Genomic DNA, 15,250 nt, shown 5'->3' with positions numbered 1-15,250 from the left:
TTAGTGTGAGCCCACCATATAGATCTGTGATTTTGATGAGTGGCAAATAATATTTGCCATCCACCACCACCACACCACTCCCACCCTGAAAGGGGTATGTGAAATTTCCAGGGATAGTGGGGTAGCTATGTAAATTTTTAAATGTTCAGAGTTAACTTTGATTTATTTTCAGTCACAGTATTTAACTTATTTGGAAGCTTAAATGAACTAAAGGGGGCATGGAGATTTTTAGGTTTATCAAAAAGAGTTCTAAAATAATACAAAACATTGGTCTGGGAGCAAGAAAGCTCAGACCATGTCTATGAGAACCTTGACTTCCTTGTAATCTGAATGCAGGTTCCACTGCCTGCCACAACAAAAGCCAAATTCATGAGACAGGTGCTAATGAGAAGGCAAGTGGTTTATTCAAGTGTCAGTGGCCTGAGGCAATAGGGGACTTGCATCCCAAAGCCCATTTTAACCTCTCAGTGCAGGCAGGGGTTTTTATTGGGAGGGAATGAGAAAGCAAAACAAAGAAATCAGGAGGGTGGTGTTTGAAAGTTCTCTACATGTAAGTCAGCACAGTCCATTCTGATGATTATCTCGAAACAGTTCAAGTGGAGATCGGATTTTTATGGCTGAGAGACAGCAAGTCTCCCAGAGCCAGAATGTCCAGTTGCTTGAGTTAGCCTCTTTCCCCAAAGCTAGTTCCTGGAACTCTTACACATATATGCAACATATTCATGCTTTACATATTAGGTAATAATTCACCTTTCATAAAAATACTTTTAACAAAAACAATATTAAAAATAGGAGAAAAAATGGAGGCTGGATAGGCAGACCTTCATGCACCTCCTCTCAGGGCCACACTGGAGATACAGCTAAATTGGAGAACATTCACCTGGAATTACCAACTGAGGTCCACCTGAGGAGGAAACTTATATCTAAGAAAGACAGAAAACAGCTGGAGACTGGTAGGAAGGTCAAGGTCACGAGAGGAGCTGACCCAGTTTCCAGGGTTGGCAGGCTAGCAGTACAAGAGTGAGGAGGGAGCTCCTGGCTATGGGAGGGTCTGTCCCCTCATTAGATAGAGGCCCAAAACTCAGGCTGAGCTCCACAGTCTGGAGCACCAAAGCTTAGATCCAGTGCCTATGTATCATCCAGCTGTGAAAGGCCACACAGCAGAGTCTGGAGCCAATAGACCAGAGACAGCCAGAGAGAAAGCTGAAGTTTCAGGTTTTTTGTTTGTCTCTCTCTCTCTCTCTCTCTCTCTCTCTCTCTCTCTCTCTCGCTGTGTGTGTGTGTGTGTGTGTGTGTGTGTGTGTGTGAGTGTTTAAACCAGAGCACAGTAGTATTCATTTAAAGTTACCAATGCTTTGATACAGTGACTCAGACTGGAGGTGCCTAAGGAGAGGCTGGGGTGGGAAGCATTATGGGAAGATGTGGAAAAGCAGCAGCCAGGAGTCCTTCATTTGGTTGTAGGCCCCCAAACCCAAATGACCATTTTTCCTGAGAGGAGCTGGCCACTCCCAGTAGCCTCAGGGCAGAAAAGGGGGGGGGGAAACCCACCATAGCTGATACAGCCTGTCCCATCATCAGGAGCCCTGCCTGAAACACCCTGAATTTTGACCTTTTCAGAGGAAACAAAAGCAGAGGCAAAACCCAAACAGTCTCAGGGGACTTCAGTAACTAGATTGGGGGAGGAGCCATCTGCCCCACTCTCCTGGGAAACGGACTCCTACTTTCGCTGCATGGGAGAACTGATAAAACTCCAGGTTTCCTTCCAACCCACTTTTCTCTGTACAAGGATCTCTGTCCAGCTGAGGGCAGAGTAATATTTTGGGCTGCTCATGGAGGAGTAGCTCTGGGACAGGGAAACACACCAGCCATATTCCCTGAAAGCTAATCAGCACCTCCCCCACCTAAAGCCCTTTCAGAAACAGATATTTGAGTGATTAAGTTTGACAGCTGCCTAGCAGTCAAAGGTGATCAGAGACAGAGCCTGGGGAACCAGGGGAAGTTTGATGACCCAGTCCTGACCCCTCCTGCTTGCAGCCAAGTCCTATGGAGAGAGACACAAATGGTGGATCGCTTGGAGCTTCAAGCAGGTTGCTGAAAGCCAAAGGAGGACACTTCCTGACAGTGGTTAGCACCTAAATACCTCACAGGAAGCCCAGAATTGGCAGGCAGAACAGTCAGCCACAGTCATCAGAAGAATAAGATTCAAAGGAATCTCCCATGGGGCACTAAACTCTGCTGAAATGAACACCACTTTAGTTTTGTTTTCTATTTTTTCCTCCCTTTTTTTCTTTTACTTTTTAAATTTTTTTCTCTTTATTTTCTTTCTTTCCCCTTTTTAAATTTTCTTTATCTGTTTTATTGATTTGTTATTATTCTAGTCTCTATTGTTTAAAGCATATATATAAATTTTCTCTTCCCTTTTTATACTCAATTTTTTACTTTTTTTCACTACTAAATGTTTTTTTTCTTCATCTCTTTTCTTTTTCTCCTGCTTTCTCATTTATTTCCTTTTATTATTTTAAGTCTATCTGCTTTCTCTTGTATTTTCCTTTTCATATTTTTTTCTTTCTTTTCTTTAATTTTCTTTTTTCCTCCTTTATTATAAACCATTCTCTTCCCCTATTCCCCTAATTATTTATTCTTATATTCTTTATTTTAGCTCAGCATCCACATATTCTCCTTCCCCCCTTTTTTTTTCATTTGTGCTTTTATGTGTTTGTTGGTTTGTTTTGTCTTCTCCTTATATATTTTTTTCTTTTTTTTATATCATTCTTGCTCTCTTTTCTCTTTCTTAATTCTCTCTTCTCTGATGGTTGTTTTGTTGCAGCTGTAGGGATCTTGTGTTATGTTTTTATTTTGTTTCTTTTACTATATGTTTTCTTGTGTTGTACTTTGTTCTGTTCGATCCACACTGCCACAATAGCTCACACGACATGGATGAGGGTGAGTCACGTAGTCAGCCAGTCTGAGAGGAGACTCCATCTACATACAGGGCAATAAAATGCAGGACCCAACTACACAGAAGAACCCAAATCTCTGAGGCAAGGGGATTTCCTAAAGCACGCTACTCCGGAGATCTAAGAAATAGCACCACTAAGTCCCACAAAACACCTACTACATAAGACCACCCCAGAAAAAATGGAAGGCATAGCAGTTTAATCTAATACATATAAACAAATACAAAGGGACAGAAAAATGAGGAGACAAAGAAACAACCCCCAAATGAAATAAAAAGAGGAATCCCCAGAAAGGGAACTAAATGAAATGGAGACAAGTAATTTGTCAGATAAAGAATTCAAAGTAATAGTAATAAATTGGCTCAAACAATTCAGTGAGAACTACAAGCAACTTAAAGAGAATTATAAAGGACTTAAGAGCTATACCAACATGAAAAGAGAACTTGAAATAATAAATAAGAATCAATTGGAAATGAGGAGTGACATAGCTAAAATAAAGAAACACCCTGGAAGAGTTCAACAGTAGATTAGAAGAAGCTGAGGAACGAATCAGCAAATTGGAAGACCAAGTAGAAAAAAAAAACACCCACTCAGAGCAGCAAATGAAGACAAAAATTAAAAAGCAGGAGAGCCTAAGGGAGCTTTGAGACAACATGAAATGTAACAACATTTGCATTATAGGGGTACCAGAAGGATAAGAATCTGATAAAGGAATACAGAACCTGTTTGAAGAAATGATGGCAGAAAATTTCACTAACATGGTGAAGGAAAAAGTCACTCAAGCTCAGGAAATATAGAAAGTCCCAATAAAGATGAACCCTAAAAGACCCACACCTGGGCACATAATAATTAAAATAACAAACATTAAAGACAAAGATTCTTAAAGGCTGAAAGAGAGAGACAGTTACCTACAATGGAGCTCCAGTTAAACTGTCTGCTGACTTCTTAATAGAAACACTTCAGGCTAGAAGGGAATGGCATGAAGTATACAAAGGAATGAAAGTCAAGGGACTAAACTGAAAACTACTTTATCTAGCAAGGCTATCAATCAAAATTGAAGGTAAAATAAAGAGCATCACAGACAAAAAAAGGTTAAAGGAGTTTATTATCAAAGAAGAACTTCAAAAAATGCTAAAGGGACTGTAATAATAAGAAGAAATAGAGAGAAAAAGAAGAACACAGGCATAACAAATAAAAATTGCAATAAATAAGTACCTATCAATAACAACCTAAAGTATAAATGGCTTAAATGCTCCAATCAAAAGACATAAATTAGCTGAATTAATAAGAAAACATCATCCATATATATGCTGTCTACAAGAGATCCACCTCAGAACAAAGGATGCACACAGGATAAAATTTAAGGGATGGAAAAAAATTTCCAGAAAATGAAAATGAAAAGAAAGCTGGGGTAGCAATACTCATATCTGACAAAATAGATTTCAAAATGAAGGCCATAACAATAGATAATGCAAGTTACTTTATAATACTAAAAGGATCAAAACAACAAGAGGATACAACTCTGGTAAAAATAGAAGCACCCAATACAAGAGCATTCAAATATATGAAAAAAACTTCTGGGAATTTAAGGAGAGATTTGGACACCAATGCAATCATAGTAGGGGACTTTAACACCTCACTGGCATCACTGGATAGATCTTCTAGACCAGTGATTCCCAAAGTGGGCGCTACCGCCCCCCAGTGGGCACTGCAGCGATCCAGGGGCGCGGTGATGGCCACAGGTGCATTTGGGGGCGATGAGTAACTGCTATTAAAATTTTTAAAAAATTAATTTCCAGGGGCTGAGTAATATTTTTTCTGGAAAGGGGGCGGTAGGCCAAATAAGTTTGGGAACCACTGTTCTAGACAAAAAGTCAAGAAGGAAACAGCGATCTAAATGACACACTAGATCAGATGTAATTAGTTGATATTTTCACAACATTTCTCCCCAAAACTAAACTATACATTCTTCTCAATTGTGCATGGGACATTTTCAAATTAGACCACATGTTAGGACACAAACTAAGTTTCTACAAGATCAAAAATGTTGAAATCATATCAAGCATCTTCTTGGGCCACAATGGCATGAAATTAGAAATCAGCTACAATAAAAGCAATCAAAAACATTCAAACACATGGAGGATAAATAGCATGCTATTAAATGAAGTTACAAATGACTCAACAGAAATACAAAGGATCATAAAAAGATACTATGTATGACTATATTTCAACAAAATGGGCAACCTGGATGAAATGGACATGTTCCTAGAAAAATGCAATCTTCTAAAACAATCAGGAAGATTCAGAAAGCCTAAATAGGCTGGTAAGTACTGATGCAATTAAGCAGTAATCAAAAACCTCCCTGGAAACAAAAGCTCTAGTCTGGATGGCTTCACAGGGAAGTTTTATCAAATATTCGAAGAAAAACTAACACCTATACTCTTCAAACTATTCTAAAAAATCAAAGAGGAACGGACACTTCCAAGCTCTTTTTACGAAGCTAACGTTATACTAATTCCAAAACCAGATAAAGACACTACAAAGAAAGAATTACAGGCTAATGCCCCTGATAAACATAGATGCTAAAATCCTCAAAAAAATTAGCAAATAAGATCCAGCAATACATTAAGAAGTTTATACACTATAACCAAATGGGATTTATTCTGGGGATGCAAGGCTGGTACAATATTCGCAAATTAACACATTAAGTGCCATGTCAGTCACCAGTGACTAACACTGTACTTTCCATCCGGACCGGTCAGTCACAGGTGCCACCAGCATATCGGTGAAATTGGGTATCACGGTCTAAATGGAAAGGAAGACAAAACAGGCTTGGCGCTTAACGTGTTACTATATGTGATACAGCACAATAACAGATTGAAAGAGAAAAAGCACATGATCATATCAATTGATTCAGAAAAAGCATTCAACAAAATCCAACACCTTTTTTTTAATAAAAATAAACTTTCAGCAAAGTGGGAATAAAGGGATCATACCTCAACACAATAAAGGCCATACATGACAAACCTACAGCCAACATCATACTCATTGGGTAAAAACTAAAACCATTTCCCCTAAGAACAGGAAAAAGACAGGGATGCCTGTTTTCACCACTCTTATTCAACATAGTACTGGAAGACCAACCCATAGCGATCAGACAAGGAGAAATAATAAAGGAATCCAAACTGGAAAGGAAGAAGTAAAACAGCCATTATTCACAGATGACATGATATTGTACATAGAAAACCCTAAAAAACTAGTTATATCAAAAAACTACTAGATTTAATAAATTAATTTGGCAATGTAGCAGGATACAAAAGTAACACCCAGATTTCCATGGCATTTTTATACACCAATAATGAACTATGAGAAAGAAAAATTTAAAAAATCCCATTTACCATTGAAACAAAAAAATTAAGATGCTTAGGAATAAATGTAATCAAGGAATTGAAAGACCTGCCCTCCTGCCCGTCCAGCATGGCTCAGTAGTTGAGCATCGACCTATGAACCAGGAGGTCATGGTTAGATTCCTGGTCAGGGCACATGCCCATGTTGCAGGCTCAATCCCCAGTGTGGGGCATGCAGAAAACAGCCAATCAATGATTCTCTCTCATCATTGATGTTTCTGTCTCTCTCACCATCTCCCTTCCTCACAGAAAGCAGTAAGAAATATTTTATAAATAAATAAATAAATAAATAAATAAAATAACCTGCCCTCCGAAAACTACATGACCTTGAAAAAAGAGATAGGAAGATATAAGCAAGTGGAAGAATATACCGTGTTTATAAATCTAAGCAATGCATAGATTCAATGCAATCCTTATTAAAATAGCAATGGAATACTTCAAAGATCTAGAACAAACACTCAAAAATATTATATGGAGCCAAAAAAGGTCTCTAAATACCTTCTGCTATCTTGAAATAGATGAAGAAATTTGGAGGAATCAAGATACCAGATATCAAGTTATACTACAAGGCCATTGTACTCACAACATTGTACTCACTGGTACTGGCTCAGGAACTGGCATATAGATTAATGGAACAGAATAGAGAACCCAGAATTGACCCAAGCCATTATGCTCAAGTAATATTTGACAAAAGAGGAAAGGGCATACAGTGCTGTAAGATATTCTCTTCAATAAATGGTGAGAAAATAAACAAATGGGACTACATCAAAATAAAAAGCTTCTGCTTAGAAAAAGCCATCAAAAAAAAATGAAAAGAGACCCTGTTACGTGGGAGAACATATTTGGCAGTGATACATCTGATAAGGATTAATTTTCTAAATATACAAGGAACTTACACAACTTAACAAAAGAAAGTCATACAATGAAATTAAGAAATGGGAAAAGGGCCTAAATAGATACTTCTCCAAAGCAGACATACAGAAGGTCGAGACATATGAAAAAATTCTCAAAGTCACTAATCATCTGAGAGATAACATTAAAACGACAATGAGTTATCACCTCACACCGGTCAGAATGGCTATCATCAACAAATCAACCAATGGCAAATGTTATTGAGGATATGGAGAAAAGGCACCCTTAGTACACTGCTGGTGGGAATGCAGACTGGTGCAGCCACAGTGGAAAACAGTATGGAGTTCCCTCAAAAATTAAAACTAGAACTCCCATTTGACCCATTGATCCCACTTCTAGGAATATACCCTATGAAAGCAGAAACACCAATCAGAAAGAATATATGCACTCCTATATTCACAGCAGTGTAACTTACAACAGCTTAGATTTGGAAGCAGCCCAAGTGTCCATCAGTAGATGAGTGAATAAAAAAGCTGTGGTACATTTGCTCCATGGATTACTATGCAGCTGTAAAAAAAGGACCTCACCCTTTGAGACAGCATGGAGGGACAGGTAGAATATTATGATAGGCAAAATAAACCAGTTAGAGAAAGATAAGTATCACATGATCTCACTCATTTGTGAAATCTGATGAACAAAATAGATCCAGAGACATAGAAGTATGGAACAGACTGAGGAATTTCAGAGGGAAGGCAAGGGTGAGGGTTGGGAGTGATTAACCTGGAATCTTATATGCACATATGCATAGCCAATGCACACAAACAACAGTGTACTAAAGGCCTGGGAGGAGAAGATTTGGGGTGGAAGGGGTCAATGGGGGGAAAAACAAAGGGGACATCTGTAATACTTTCAGCAATAAAGATAAAATTAAAAAAAACAATATTAAAAGAATAGAGGGGTAGGTTTCATCATGCCCTGGTAACTGCATGTTTAGATTTGAGCTTTACAACCATTTTACAAGGTAAGGATGACTCCCCTCATTTCTTAGATGAGGAAATTGAGGCTCAGAGAGGTTATATGGCTTGCACAAGACTACACAGTAGGTTAAACTCATGGTTTTGGACTCTAACTCTCTCCATTGTTTCATGCTGCTTTATGTCATAACTATCCTTTGTAATTGGATTTTCTGATCAGTGGTTCATTCCTATCACATCCTTACACTTGACCTTATGACTAATCTGGTGCTTGAAAACTCATATTCACCCCACCGAGGAGTCAGAAAGAGAAGGCAAAGGGGGAATTTTATTTTTTTGAAAGTGATTTCTTAAAAATATTTTTTTTATTAATTTCAGAGAGGAAGGGAGAGGAAGAGAGAGATAGAAACATCAATGATGAGAATCATTGACTGGTGCCTCCTGCACGCCCCACAATGGGGATCGAGCCCACAACCCAGGCATGTGTCCTGACCAGGAATTTAACCATGAACTCCTGGTTCATAGGTCAATGCTCAACCTCTGAGCCACGCCGGCTGGGCCTAATTTTAATGACATATATCTCTAGCCCTGTTCCCCTGTCACAGAAACAGAATTCTCTATCGTTGCTTGTTATCTTTAAATTCCAAAACAAAACAAAACTAAAACAATAGGAGATTCAATTGATGCTTTAATTTAGCTTTAAGATCAGGTACATCAAGCATGTCAAACTCGCAGCCCACAACAAATATTTTTACGGCCTAGCCAATATAACGATATGTAAGAAACTTTTTAATAAAAATTTCATAACTTAATTTTTACAATATCCTGTTATACATAATTATCAATAACAAACTACAACAGTCGCTAAGGACTGATTACTATAATCGTGTTGCATTCATTTCCCTCATGCGCTGGCGCACCATTTCTCTCCACTAACACTAGCAGCTAATATTTTAGCAGGCAATTGCCAAATCATTAGTCTTGGACTGACTTGTTTGGTGTGCGCAACAGGAAATATTTCACTTCGGAAAACAAGAAAAATAGGTTTATTTGCATTATGTTTATTAATTTGTGCAGTTATTCAGTGTCTGGTAAGTTAATGTTCAAGAAAAATATTAATTTTTATTAAAATGTTCTATTATTTTATGTCAATGATTACTCATTTATTTCAGCCCTTTGTATTCAGCATGTCTCTATTGAAATACACCTACGTTTCTATGAAAATTTGTAGCTTTTGTTTTTTTTGCAACCCACATAAACTTAAACCTTGTTTATTTGGCCTGTGTTAGCCTTTGAGTTTGACATGCTTGATGTACATCCTTTCCATTTGTGGAAACTAGTAGAGGTTTTGAAGGTTGACAATGATTATGACACACCAACTCAGAGAGAAAGGAAGCTGTAGGCTGAAGTTAGGAATAAAGGGAGTTTGAGACTGCCTTATTCTAGCATAGTGGTTAGCCACCTGTGTGGTCCAGACCTGGATTACTGGGTCTATGTGTAGTTGTATTATGCATTAAGGCAGGTTTTAAGCCTTTACAGATCAAACTATATTATATTGATCCATTCTAAGCTTGTCCTGCTTTTGTAGTTAAATTAACCTGACAGAGCCCACTTTTAATGTATATTTCCACAAAGTGTTCTTGAGGATGTGGAAGTCAGCACATGGGAGCCAATCCATTCTTTTGGCCAGATTGAGCCTGATGATAAAAGGAACCCAGGCTATGAAAGAGGCTTGGAGAAACATTTGCCCACTCTTTGTAGATGACCTCTTCTTCTCCTGTGAACTTGATGCCAGGGACACCCAACAGATCAGAACCCAAATGTACTCACAGATTATGTATGTGAATGATTATTATGGGAGGAAAAAGTACCATGTGATGATTATTTTTTGCAAAGCAATTCAATAAGATCTCCATTTTCCAGCCTGAAGCTTCAAGATTGACAGAGCTATGTTGGAAATCCTTAAGGACAGCCTTCCACAGCCCTACTAAAAAGCCCAGTTTACCATGCAGTGTGAAGAGTTAGGATTGGGAATGTGGCCATGGCCAAAAGCAAATCCTTGGCAGATAGCCTGCAGCTTAGAAATGAGTCATGTCAGGCGATTCAGTAGAATGGAAATAGTTTAATCAAACCATATCATATTAATAAAAGTTAATGAGCATTTCTGACTCTATCAAATTGTCTAAAAGTCCAAGTATAGGCCAACAGGAGGGATAATTGGCCAGAAAGGGCTCCTGCTACTAATAGAGGACATCTGTCTGGACAGGGCTCACTGGGGTCCTCTTTCACCAGACTCAGCCACACCACATGTCCCAGCATTAGGTGTGCTCTCAGGGGAAGTTTAGGACAGTGCTGAGAGAAGGCACTGAAAGACCACTCAGAGACCCTCATCAGACTTTATATTCCATAGGCCCACAGGTTATTTCATCTGTCTCTCTGCTTTTTAACTTATGAAATATTTGACATTCAAAAAAATATGAAAATCATGATGCACACCCATGTACTTACTATTCAATTTTAGAAATATTTTTACAAATGGTCTTGCTCCTCTCCTTTTCTGCTTTTTTCCTTCTCTTCCTTCCTTGCCTCTCCCATTCTCATCATTGTACTGAATTTCTCATGTATTGTTGTTGTATTTTTATAGTTTTTGTACATATGTATGTATCCTTAAACATGTGGCAACTTGTATGTTTTTAAACCTTATATAAGTGAAATAAATATAGATGAGATAAACTATATAGAAATTAAGGGAATGATGAGCATGGGATTTGAGATGGAGTTTGCTTTGTCATCATAGATTTTGGATTGTGTGATGGGTTCACCAAAACTTAATACATTATTAAAAGTAGTTAATTAGCCTTGGCCAGTGTGGCTCACTTGGTTGGGCATTGTACTGTGCTGGTTCAATTCCAAGTCAGGGCACATGCCCGAGTTGCGAGCTCAATCCCCAGTAGGGGGTATGCAGGAGACAGCCGATGTATGTTTCCCTCTCACATCAAGGTTTCTCTCTCTCTCCCTCTTCTTTCCTCTCTCTTTAAAAATCAATGAAAATATTACAAAAGTAATTAAGTAAATAAATATAGAAATAAGAGCACTATTCATAGACTAATGATGAGTGTCTCATAGATTGAGTTAGGATTAATCTAATTCTGTGCACTCAAGAGCAAAACAACTATGATAATAACAGATAAGCAATATACTATTTGTATATATGTACTTCTATTTTTCTCAGACAATAAGATTTGTAAGACTCATCCATGTCAATATATGAATTTCTTTATTAATTTTTATCCCCATTTCTCCTTCCATACTAGGCCTTCTCCAAAAATCCCCACAACACTAAGATAATGTGCCCAAATTTAGACCAAAACACCTCCCATTGGCAGTATTAGCATTCTGATGTGCCTATGTGCCAACTCTCTTGGTACCCACTCTCTACATACCTTTAACAAAGTCTTCTCTTCTTCCCACCTAGGACCTGATTCGGAGAGACATCCTATACTACAAAGGCCGCATTGACATGGATAAATATGAGGTAGTAGACATTGAAGATGGCAGAGATGATGACTTTAATGTCAGCATGAAGAATGCCTTTAAACTTCACAACAAGGAGACTGAGGAGGTGCACCTATTCTTTGCCAAGAAGCTGGAGGAGAAGATACGCTGGCTCAGGGCTTTCAGAGAAGAGAGGAAAATGGTACAGGAAGATGAAAAAATTGGTAAGTGACTTCAGAAGAGAACAAAGAATATGGTTATGAAGAACATAAAGGATTGGAAATAGTTTTCATTTCTCTAGAGGCGGAAGGAAGATTATATTGCAAGCTGATTTAATCAACTTTGTTGGTTCCCTACCATTAGGTGCTTTTTGGTAGATACCAGTAGTTTCCCTTAGTTAGGGTTAAGTGAGTTACAGGTCAGCTTCCTCTACAGTCTCATTACTAGATAAAACTATTACATGGAAAGCAAACCTCTGACTCAATTCTTTCAAACATACAGACATTTATCAGCAAAACAACATGAAAGTAGTTATACAGCCTATTCTGTAATCTCAATGCAGTCTCAATTCTAATCTTAGATACATGATGGAATCTTCTGTGAAAGGTTAGTCAAGGCAGATTTGGTAATATAGTGACAGGATTCAGCTAACTTTCTAGTCAGAGTCTGATGACAGAATCCTTTCATGAAGGTCAAGTCATAGCATCTGTTTTCAATTTTAAGCTTTAGGCTTCCTTCTGAAAGGCATAGGCTAAAGGACTTACTGGATTCTTATACCCAGTCTTTGTGAGGGCTAAGGTGCCTGTAAGACATTTGTGGCCACTGCACATCTTGTATAACATTCACTTTCCCAATGAAAGTTCATTTTTATTTTTTTAAATTTTGTTTTATTGCTTAAAGTATTACAAAGAGTATTACATATGTCTCCTTTTTTTTTCTCCCCTTGACCTTCCCCTGGCCTCCCCTACCCCGCAGTGTCTTGTGTCCATTGGTTATGCTTATATGCATGCATACAAGTCCTTTGGTTGATCTCTTACCCCCCCCCCAACCCTCCCTGGCCTTCCCACTGTAGTTTGACAGTCTGTTCCATGCTGCTCTGCCTCTGTATCTATTTTTGTTCATCAGTTTATAATGGTCTTAATTATCCATAAATGAGTGAGATCATGTGGTATTTTTCTTTCATTGACTGGCTTATTTCACTTAGCATAATGCTCTCCAGTTCCATCCTTGCTGTTGCAAATGGTAAGAATTTCTTCTTTTTTACAGCAGCATAGTATTCCATTGTGTAGATGTACCACAGTTTTCTAATCCATTCATCTGCTGATGGGCAAAGTTCATTTTTAAAAACATATGTTTTTATTGGGAGAGGGAGAGAGAAAAACTTTAATGTAAGAGATAAACAACAATTGGCTGCTTCCTGCACACCCCCTACTGAGGATCAAGCCTGCAACCCCGGCATGTGCCCTTACCGGAAATTGAACCAACAACCTTTTGGTGCATGGGATGACACTCAACCAACTAAGACACACCAGCTAGGGATGAAAGTTCATTTTTAACATTTGTTAGGCTAATTAGGCTTCTTGCATAAGGTGACTAAATGGCTGGTAGTAGTGGCCTCGATAGGAAAGATTTCTGAGTATTTAATATTGCTAAACATCACCTCTTGAGTGTACATTCCTGATTAGGGTACTTTAAATGCTCAGAATATAGATTATAATTAATGTAAATGTATATATCATACCCTCTGTATGAAAATATTTTGAAATAAATTAATAAATAGGTTGTAAAATCATAACCACTTGCATGATTTCCATTCACACTAAACCATACTCTTTTGTATGAGAGAGTGTTCCCCTTTTCCACAAATGATATAGCTTGGAGAGATATTTTTTATTCTGCTTCCCAAATGGGATTTATGCTCCATTGGAAGTAGTTGTGTGGTTTACAAAGTACTATCAGGTCTCTTGCCCATAGTCATGCATTTCTAATATAAAAATATAAAAATCCAGGCTTTGTAATTCCCTAAAAAATAGTTTCTGTTTTTTCACTACTCCAAATGGGAGTAGAATTGTACTTTAAAATACTTTTACACTCAAGTTTGTAGAAACTGCCTCTAGAAAAAAGAGCCTACCCACTGAGTTCTGGTACAATTGGATTCTCCTATCCTTAAGTGTAGGGGATTGAAATGATCCAAAAGCAAGGTAATATAATTAGAAAAACACTGCTTAGTCTTATCCTCGTCTTCTCAAGTCTTAGTTAAAATGCATACTGATAATTCACTTTGAGTCCCATTGGTGTCAAATTGCTTTTAGCTTATGGGCACTGATTTGGGGCATGATGTGGAGTGGTACTGAAATGCTACTGGCTTCTTCTCCCAATGGCAGCAGTAGCAGCCTTTGACATTGCATAGGTTGTTAGGGATATTAAAGGAATTTTCTTAGTGTGCTTTCTGAAGCCCCTAGATCAACTTGAATATCTCCTCCATTCTCTATGGTTCAAACACGATGCCTCACGCACAATGTCCTAATGACCTATAACTTTGAGAATCTGCCTCTAATAGAAAAGCTTACAGAAGTTCAATCCTGGCAGGCCAATGCTTGTCTTTTAAAGAGTAAATGTTTGTTTGTTTTTCTGATTATAACTAAACTAGAGGCCCAGAGCACGAAATCTTTGTGGTAGAGTCCCTAGGCCTAGCCTGCAATCAGGACCATCTTCTGCCCGTTCGCCAGTCTCAGGCTGCCTCCAATGCCAGGGCGGGTGGATCGTGGGTACACCCCCAGCTTTTGTCAGTGCTGCAAGCCCCAGCAGCAGTGGCAGCAGCAGCAGCAGCAGCGGCAGCAGCAGCAAGCGGCCCCAAGTGGGCAGCGCATTCCATCAGCAGCTGGCCCAGCACATGCTCATGGAGGTGAAGTCACCGGTGCCCACTTTCCCACTGGCCTGAGCCCCCTAGAAGCCAGGGATGAGCTGGGGATCGATCCCAATGCCTGACAGCCAGCCCAGTCCTCCCGCCACCCACCCTGGTTTCCCCGTTCACCACTGCTGATCCATCGGATCCTGCAGGCCCGGGGGAGGGACCAAGAGGTCAGCTGTTCTGCCTGCTAGCCGGTCCCCAGTCCCGCCCTGCCCTGCCACCACCCACTTGCTTCCCTGTGGTTCCCTGTTCACCTGCAGGTGGGGGTAGGGAGGTGAGGAGGTGGGGGAGGGGAGGGACCGAGATGTGGTCAATGCACCTCATGGCAACTGGTTGAGTGGTCATTCCAGTCGTTATGCTTATGGTCCCTGGCCTTTTATTATACAGGACTAGAGGCCCGGTGCACAAAAATTTGTGCACTCGGGGGGGTGGAGAGGGGGGTCCCCCAGCCCGGCCTGTGCCCTCTCGCAGTGTGGGACCCCTCGGGAGATAACGACCTGCTGGCTTAGGCCTGCTCCCGGGTGGCAGAGGCAGGCCCAATCCCTAAGTGCAGCCCCTGGTCAGGCTCAGAGCAGGGCCGATTGGGGAGTTGGGGCGCCGCCCCGTCATGCGAAAGAGCAGGGCGGATCGGGAGGTTGCGATGCCACCCTCAGT

The 15,250-nt window shown here is 39.5% G+C and overlaps 1 protein-coding gene across 2 annotated transcripts in view; it reads left to right on the top strand.

The window, feature by feature from the left end:
• The window catches only part of ARHGEF9 (Cdc42 guanine nucleotide exchange factor 9), a 176,455-nt gene that overhangs the window by 117,362 nt on the left and 43,843 nt on the right, over positions 1–15,250 (top strand). For both annotated transcript variants that reach the window (XM_023763710.1, XM_014465330.2), the window contains one exon: positions 11,666–11,909. In XM_023763710.1, coding sequence (XP_023619478.1) covers positions 11,666–11,909 — 244 coding nt within the window. The remainder of the gene's footprint in view (positions 1–11,665; positions 11,910–15,250) is intronic.

Source organism: Myotis lucifugus, unplaced genomic scaffold (assembly GCF_000147115.1).
Source record: "Myotis lucifugus unplaced genomic scaffold, Myoluc2.0 scaffold_4, whole genome shotgun sequence".
Classification (NCBI taxonomy): domain Eukaryota; kingdom Metazoa; phylum Chordata; class Mammalia; order Chiroptera; family Vespertilionidae; genus Myotis; species Myotis lucifugus.
Note: the sequence above shows the minus strand (reverse complement) of the source record. Positions and strands in the feature narration are given on the sequence as shown.